The sequence below is a fragment of the Panthera leo genome, chromosome B1 (assembly GCF_018350215.1).
Source record: "Panthera leo isolate Ple1 chromosome B1, P.leo_Ple1_pat1.1, whole genome shotgun sequence".
NCBI lineage: Eukaryota > Metazoa > Chordata > Mammalia > Carnivora > Felidae > Panthera > Panthera leo.
The window spans coordinates 63,187,035-63,196,001 of NC_056682.1; the positions used below are offsets into that span (position 1 = coordinate 63,187,035).

The following is an 8,967-nucleotide window of genomic DNA, read 5'->3' on the forward strand; positions in this document are numbered from 1 at the left end:
AGACACACACCCTGACCACGCAATGGCCTTTGCAGCCTCCCTGGCTGAGCTCCACGCAGAGGCCAGCTGCCCGCTCTGCCTGGATTACCTGAGAGACCCAGTGACCATTGCCTGCGGGCACAACTTCTGTCTCCATTGCATCCAGCAGTGCTGGGAGGATCTCCAGCACATCCTCCCCTGTCCTGTCTGCCTCCACCACTGCCCCGACAGGAACTTCAGGAGGAACACGCAGTTATGTCACGTGACTGGTTTTGTCCGGCAGCTTCCCGGCGGCGCCAGGAGCAAGAGGAAACTGCAGGACGAGAGACCCCTGTGTGAGAAGCACAATCAGGTCCCGGCCCTGTTCTGTGAGAAGGACCTGGAGCTGCTGTGTCCCCAGTGCAAAGCCTCCTCCGACCACCAGGACCACCCCCTGACGCCCATTGAGCAAGCTGCGGCCCGCCACAGGAAGAAGCTCAAAAGCTACATTGAGCCCCTGAAGAAGCAGGTTGAAGATGCCGAAAAGGGGTTAAAAATGCAAGTCTCAAAATTATTTCAGTTGAGATGGAAGGTCGAAAACCGAAGATACAAACTGCACTCTGAATTTGAACAATTTAGGCATTTCTTGGGAAAGGAGCAGGGTGCAATTCATATTAGGTTATTAATTGAAGAGAACCGTGTTCAAGAAAAAGTAATTGAAGGCAAAAACCAGATGTCAGACTACCATTCCACACTCAGGAGTCTGCTTAGTGCAATAACCGAGAAGTGTTTGCAGACAGACCTAGATTTACTGACCGGCATTGAAAGTATCCACAACATGTATGAACACCTAGAGACCCCAGCAGCCTTTTCATATAAATTAAGGAAGGAGATTTGCAGTCTCCCGCCACAGTATTTTGGGCTGCAGAAAATGATCAGCACATTTCAGGTCGATTTGACCCTCGATCCCGAAACTGCCCATCACAACCTTCTTATCTCGCAAGATAGGAAGACCGCAACGTTTCAAAAGATGAAACCGAGTGGTGCTCGTAATCCCCAAACATTTACTTCTTACCCAGCTGTGCTGAGTTGTGAGGGATTTGATGCTGGCAGGCATTTTTGGCAGGTAGAAATAAGAGGCCTAGGCGAATGGTCCTTGGGTGTGTGTAAGGAGTCTTTCCCCAGAAGGGCTCTTATATCACCAGTGCCAAACAATGGCTGCTGGCAAATCCAGTTCTGGACCAGTACGGATGGCACAGAGGATTCGGTAAACCTCAAGCACATTGGCATTTTTCTGGATTATGAGTTAGGAGAAATTTCGTTTTACAATTTGAGTAATAATTCACATTTATATACGTTCAGTGAATTTTTTTCAGAAAAACTTATGCCTTATTTTTCCATTGGGCCGTCTTCAAAATCGCTTACGATAAGTCTAGTCAAAGATGAATCCTGAACCACCTTGTAAATCATTCTGTCTGTTCCATGTTCTCCCTATGTTAGTGGAAAATGCTTGCATTAAAGAGTCTGAGTTCATTTTTGATGTTTGAAGCTGATGTCTTTTAACCCTTACCCCTCTGGCTCCACCCCCTGCCCCGCACCTGGATAAGCTGTTAGGACAGACTGGATGTTCCTTCACTGGACTTGGTGAGGTGGTTCTAATTAAGAAAGTCCCTGCTGCAGAGGCTCTTACCCCCAGTGCCTCTCCTCAACCACCAAAAGAACCCCCAGCGGGTCATCTTTGTCCCTTCTCTCAAGCCATCTTGGATTGGTAGCCACAATGCTCTTCACAAAGAGTCTCACTATGTGAGTAATAAACCATTTGATACTCACTTGGTGTGTTTGTGGTATAGGAGTCAGGGCAAGCCACCCCAAAATATATCAAATGGCATATTAGTTATTTCACATTAAAGCTACTTAGGGGCGCCTGGGTGGCTCAGTTGGACTGTCAGTTTTGGTTCAAGTCATGATCCCAGGGCCATCATGGGATTGAGCCCCATGTTGGGCTCTGAGCTGATTGTGGAGCCTGCTTAAGAGTCTCTCTCTCTCTGTCTCTGTCTCTGTCTCTGTCTCTGTCCCTCCCTTTCTCTCTCACTGCCCCTTTCCCCTCTCCCCACCCCCAACCCTGCTCACATTCTGTCTCTAAAATAAAAAAAAAAAAAAAAAAAAAAAAAAAGAGGGGCCACCTGGGTGACTCAGTCAGTTAAGCATCTGACTTGGCTCAGGTCATGATCTCACATCTTGTAAACTCAGGCCCTGCTCTGGGTGAGCACAAGTCCCACTCCAGGCTCTGCACCTCAGTCGCTTGCTCACACGCACACACTCTCCTGTTGCATCCATACGACTCCTGAAACAGAATGCTACGGGCACCAGTGACAGTTGCAACAAAGTTTATTACAATGAGAGGCAAGGCCGACCGATCGGGACCAACACTCTTGATAAGAGCGTGGCCTCGAACAGCCGGGGTACAGAGTTTTTAAAGCCGATCACATCGTTTTATCATTATCTGGGAACAGAACAGAGAAACAGTTCCCAGATGAGTTAGAAACAGTTGCCAGATGAGTCAGAAAGTTATCGAATGAGGTGATTATTTTAGACTTTCTGCCGCTAAGTTGCAACCAGTGGATCTCCTTGACCTTGTCTCTGATGCTCTTTTTTGAGCTTTTGTTTCCTTCATTGGTAAAGCCTGATTCACAAGAGTATGAAGTATGATTTACAAGAGTAAAAGCAAGGTTGTTATCTTTTGACCTTCAGTGTCAGAACAAAGTTGTTGTCTTTCAAGCTAAGCGTTAGCCCTACAGTACAATTTAACCCTTACACTCCCTCCCTCTCTCTCTCTCAAAAATAAATAAAGAAATAGCCAATTAAAACACAGCCATGCAAGAAGGACACTCACACCTTCCTGTGCCCCTGAAAGCAGGAAATTAATCTCCCATGTAAAAGATTCCCTCCCATTCCCTGTACCAGGAGATAAAGAGCCATACTTAGCACCAGAGATGGGAAATTTAGAGCCAAAAAGGCTGTATAAAGAACCCTTGTTACTTTTCACTAATTTACTACCTTAGCCCAAATTCTGCTTAGAATTTCTTACTAATTGAAACTCTCAAATATAAGTTTTCTTTGTCCTGTCAACTCCTCAAAAAGTTATTTATTTATCTTAAATGTTTATTTATTTTTGAGAGAGAGAGAGAGCACAAGCAGGGGAGGGGCAGAGGGAGAGGGAGTGGGCTCTGTGCTGACCGCAGAGAGCCTGATTTGGGGCTGGAACCGGCAAACCATGAGATCATGACCTGAGCAGAAGTCGGATGCTCAACCGACTGAGCCACCAAGGTGCCCCTTTATTTTTTTTAATTTTAATTTTAATTTTAAATTAAAGAGAGTGAGCAGGGGAAGGGAAGAGAGAGAGAGGGAGAGAATCCCAAGCTTCACTGTCAGTATTGAGTCCGATGAGGGCTCAAACTCACAAACTATGAGATCATGACCTGAGCCGAAATCAGAAGTTGGATGCTTAACCAACTGAGCCACCCAGGTGCCCCCAACTCCTCACAAATTTACTGCCTCTTTGTCTAAAATGTATAAAAAGTGCCCGCCTTTGCTATTTCTTTAGGTTTCATTTTTAATATTGGGTCTCTGTGTGCACGCTTTTTTTTTCCTCCTGTTAATCTGTCTCATGTTAAGTTTAATTCTTAGTCCAGCTGAAGGACCTTGAGGGTAGAGAAGAATTTCTTGCTTCCCTTTAGTGGCATTAGCAGTCTTGAAGCCAAAGCTAAGTTTTGACGGATGGAGTGGGGTTCTGCCTATGTGCAGTGACTGTAACTGCATTTAGAATATTATATAATCCCGGGTTAGTTCTTGGGATACTCTGATCCCAAGAACCATGGTATATTTGTTTTTGTTTTCCAACTACCATAAGACATTTACCCTTGTTTTCTAAAATTATAATATTGTATTTGTGGTTCCCCATTTCTCCTGGAAAAGTTGCAGAAGGTATTGTAATTGTTTTTGCATTTCTAATATTTATAAATAAAAATATTACATGACTGGTTCTTCGAAAAAAAAAAACAAAAAACAAAACACCTCTACCGCAAGTACATCTCATTTGTCTTTATATCAAGGAGGCAGTGAATGTTTTAAAATTATAGAAGAAGTATGGGGTGCCTGGATGGCTCAGTTGGTTGAGAGTCTGACTTCAAGTCAGGTCATGATCTCTCTGTTCATGAGTTCGAGTCCAGTGTCAGGCTCTGTGCTGACAACTCAGAGCCTGGAGCCTGCTTCACATTCTGTGTCTCCCTCTCTCTCTCTGCCCCTCCCCCCTTCACACACACTGTCTCTCAAAAATAAACATTAAAAAAGTTAAATAAATTAATTAAATGATAGAAGAAATAGATCTACATATGCAAATATCAAAAATATTTCTAGATATACTTAAGTGTTAAAGCAAAGGACATAGCATGTTTGTATTGTAACATAAATGAAAAAAACAAAAAATTCCTAGGCTTACATATTTCTATATTAATAGTATGTTCCTGGGAAGATAAAGAAAACACTTGAGAATCATAATGCTTAGGAGCCTGATGACCTAGGTTGAGGAAGCAATTTGTTTTATCTTATTCCTTGAATGGACAGCCATCCACATTGAGTAAGTCCTTAAATTATATAGCTTATGTTTCTCCATTCTCTGGACTGTCAGTTCTCTGATGATGGGGGCTCCAAATGCGATCTCTGTACTCCAGGCTTCTGGCTTAGGGCCTTACATGTAGTGAAAGCCATAAAAAGTCTCATGCATGAGTTATTAAAAATGAGACGCCTGGGGCGCCTGGGTGGCTCAGTCGGTTAAACGGCCGACTTCGGCTCAGGTCATGATCTCGCGGTCCGTGAGTTTGAGCCCCGCGTCGGGCTCTGTGCTGACAGCTCAGAGCCTGAAGCCTGTTTCAGATTCTGTGTCTCCCTCTCTCTGACCCTCCCCTGTTCATGCTCTGTCTCTCTCTCTGTCTCAAAAATAAATAAATGTTAAAAAAAAAATTAAAAAAAAAAAAAAAAATGAGACGCCTAGCTGGTGTTTATGAGACCAGGAAAAAGACCAGCCAGGGCTAGCAATACACCTCTGATAGTTTTCAGCTTCTGTGTGAATAAAGTCGCCAAGAGCCCTGGGTAGAACATATCAGAGCTTCCTGTCTATCCTAACCAAGAGGTTTTGCTGTTAAGCATATTGGGAAGTCTGGGTCAGCTTTCACACGCTGCTCCCAAGAATATCCATGCAGTGCGACAGGGTGTAACTGTCTGTCAGAGCCTGTTCTGGGATAAGGAGACTTGGGGTAAGGAAACAAAAGTGTCAACAGAGAAAAGAGCTGGGGAAAGAAATCTGGGAATCACCCACTTCTCAGAGGGGAAAAGTTAACCTGTCAGACTGAAAGGTGCTTTCTGAGAACAGTCGGCAAGATCAACTACGCAAAAGATCAAAAAAACCCTAAAGTTTCGTATAGAAACTACTTCACTGTTGAACACCAGATTACTGATAACATTTGGAAATAGTTTTGGAGCAATGAAAGAGGTAATGACAAATGGCTTCTTGTTAAGAAAGGAAGAGACAGGGCGCCAGGGTGCTTTAGTTGGTTAAGCATTTTACTTTGGCTCAGGTCATGATCTCATGGTTCATGAGTTCAAGCCTTGCATCAGGCTCTGTGCTGACACCTCAGAGCCTGGAACCTGCTTCAGATTCTGTGTCTCCTTCTCTCTCTGCCTCTCCCCCACTCATGCTCTGTCTCTCTCTCTTTCTCAAAAATAAACGTTAAAAATTTTTTTTAAAAAAGAAAGGAAGAGACAAAAAAACATGATTCTTTAAGTCTTTTGGTCCAGAAAATATATTTGATATGGAAATAATATTTTTTAAGACAGTGTCTTGAGTAATATGTTCAGCCTTCTGCATATCAAGATATGCATCTAGTTTCTCTACCGTGTCACAGATGAAGGAATTTACCACTCAAAATAGTAATAGCTGAAATGTCATTTGTGCATTCCAAGTGCCAGGCAGTATTTTAAGCACCTGGTTTGTATTAAGTTACTTAGTTTTCACCACGTTAATATTATAGCCATTCTACGGCCAGCCCTGAACCCAATCTTGTAAGTGGTGGATCTAACCCCAACAATCTGGTTAAAGAGCTTAGGTCTTTTTCCACCAACTTATGTAGCTTCTTGATTGTTACTCCCTTAAGAGTGAACCAGAAATAGTGTCTGTGCCTGTGTGAGGGTGTCCACATGTTGGTGTATTTATACTGTTTTGGAAAGCAACAGGAATAGATTCACGTATAATGCATTGGTTTATTTTTCTGGTTGAAGGATAAGCAAAGGAAGACCCTTTGGCAATTGTGTAGCGTCAGAATATTTAAAAGGGCCATGGGCCTTTCTCTGTTCCTTTGTCAAAATCCTATCGGGATTTCATCTAGTCCAATCGCTTTACTTTGTATTGCAATGGCTACTCACTACCTCTAGCTAAGACCTATCCCATAAATGTCAGGATTTCCAACTGCGTACTGAACTTCTCTGCTGGGGTTTCTCAATGAAATCCAGTATAATAGCCCAATGTGACCAATATTTAACTTCAATTTCTCCCCAAACCTACTCTTCTGTAGTGTTTTCCTACCTCCTACAGATGGCAACTCAAATCACCCAAATGTCCAAATCATGAACCTGGAGCCTCCTTGCACTCCCTCATTCTCCACAGGCAATCAATCGCCAGTGTATATATCTCCACTTTGTAATCCACTGGTGTCAGTCTGGATCAGGTCTACAGCATTCTTCACCTGCAATACAACAGTAGCCTCCATCTGGCCTCCCCACATCCTCATTTCACCAAACCCCTAGGAAAAATGCCAACAGAAATGCTAAGGAGGCCAGTCTCTCGGGTTTGGAATCGGAACCCTTGATTTCGACTCAGGTCGTGATCCCAGGGTGGTGGGATGGGGGCCACATCAGGCTCTGCACTGAGCACGGAGCCTGCCTGGGATTCACTGTTTCTCTCTCTCTGCCTCCCTTTCCCCCTCACTCTTTTTCCCTAAAATAAAAAGAAGTACACAAATTGCAAATAAACAAATAAATAAACAAACAAAATCCAGTCATTGAAACTGGCCCAGGAATTCTGGTGGATATTGTAATGTTGTCACTTAAAAATCAGAAACTGATCTCTGTCTTATATAAAAGAATGTTAATAATGCTTAATGTACAAAAATGTTATGATAATTAAGTAGAAATTGAAAAAATTCTTAGACAACAGAATTATTTCTTTCTTACCAACCATTTTTCTCATTTCCAAAGATGAATTTTTATATATTTATCAGTGTCAAATTTAGGTAGGTATATTGGGAACTGGGCACCCAGTTCTCCAAACTGATTGATGATGGTTAATTTTGCCTGTCCAGATAATATGTTTTATGAGTCAAGTGCATATTGTAATCTCAGTTGTAGTCTCTGCACATCTACAAGGGTTGAGACAGGAATTAAGTAGAGAAAGTGTAATTTTACAGGTGCTTTGAGAATATATGCAATAAAATAAATTATCACCAGAGGGCACACCTCAGTGGAATTTACCCCTTCAGTTTTCTTTGAGACATTTTCATCTACATCATTTTAGTTTTTCCTGAATTGACCTCCTCCCTAAAGTGTACAGTCATTTGTTCCTAGGGTGCTACCTTATGCAGGCTTTAAGTAGGACACAGGACTTAATAATTATATAAGTATCACATTTATACTTTAAGGACGAGAATGTAAGAAGCAGCTACAAGAGAATACTTGGACAATTATTAACTATTATTATGCAGAATGCTCTACTTATCTGTTAACACATTCAGTAAACCCTTTTCTGTGATGTAGGCTTTCAAAGCGTTTTACAGATTGGGGCACTTGGGTGGTTCAGTCGGTTAAGCGTCCAACTTCGCCTTAGGTCATGATCTCACGGTTTGTGAGTTTGAGCCCTGTGTCGGCTCTGTGCTGACAATGCGGAGCCTGAAGCCTGCCTTGGATTCTGTGTCTCCATCTCTCTGCCCCTCTCCCAGTCATGCTCTGTCTCTCTCCCTCTCAAAAATAAACATTAAAAAAAGGTTTTTTAACAAAAGCATTGAAAACATTTTACAGACAAAGAAGCTGAGGTATACAGGTATATAGAAGGCAGGAAAGCAACTTGGCTAAGAAAAAGTCAATTGTCTCTGATCTGACAGCACAGCTGTCTTCCTCCCTTCCTTCTTTTTCTCTTTCTTTCTTTCTCTGTCTTTTCTTTCTTTCTCTTTCTTTCTTTCTTTCTTTTTCATTCTCCTTTCTTCCTTATTCTTTCTTCCTTTTTCTGCTCCTCCCTTTCCTCCCTCCTTTCCTTCCTTCCTTCCTTCCTTCCTTCCTTCCAGTTTAGAATCCAAATATCATGCTAATGGTGTTACCTATGCATATTGAGTTTGATGCATTATCTGTTAACATCCTACTTGGAAAAATGAGGATTTCGGACAGTCCTAAATTAGTTTTTTCTTTAAAAAATTATTTTTCTACCTTTCTACTACTTTTATATTTTGTATTAGTTTGCTAGGGCTGACATAACAAAAACCACCTCACGGTGGCTTAAAAACAAATTTTTTTCTCTCACTTTGCTCAAGGCTAAAATTCCAAGATCAAGGTATATGACAGGTTTGGTTTCTCCTGAGAACTCTCTTCTTAGGTTATAGATGGCTGCCTTCTTACTGTGCCCACATTTGGCCTCTTCGTGTATGTGTACTGTCATCCCTAGTGTCTCCTTCTCTTCTTCCGAGGACACAAGTCATACTTGATTAAGTTTCCATCTTTACGACCCTATTTTACCTGAATTACCTCTTGCCAGGCCCTCTTTCCAAAATACAGTTGCATTCTAAGGTACTAGGGGGCCAAGGCTTCAAAATAGGAATTGGGGAGGAGCATATAATTCAGTCCATAACATATTTCAATACCATTCAAATGTGAGCCATGTAAGAGGTACTGATTATTTTTCTGTTCTACGCA

General features: G+C 42.2%; 1 protein-coding gene across 1 annotated transcript; it reads left to right on the forward strand.

Moving 5' to 3' along the window:
• Positions 1 to 22: 22 nt before the first annotated feature.
• Positions 23 to 1,411, forward strand: LOC122218394 (putative tripartite motif-containing protein 75). Its single transcript, XM_042936683.1, has one exon. The coding sequence runs from the start codon at positions 23 to 25 to the stop codon at positions 1,409 to 1,411; it is 1,389 nt and encodes a 462-aa protein (XP_042792617.1).
• The last annotated feature ends 7,556 nt before the right edge of the window (positions 1,412 to 8,967 follow it).

Bases quoted from the DNA above. Each gene is read 5' to 3' on its own strand.
- LOC122218394 (XM_042936683.1), top strand. From the start codon at position 23: ATGGCCTTTGCAGCCTCCCTGGCTGAGCTCCACGCAGAGGCCAGCTGC.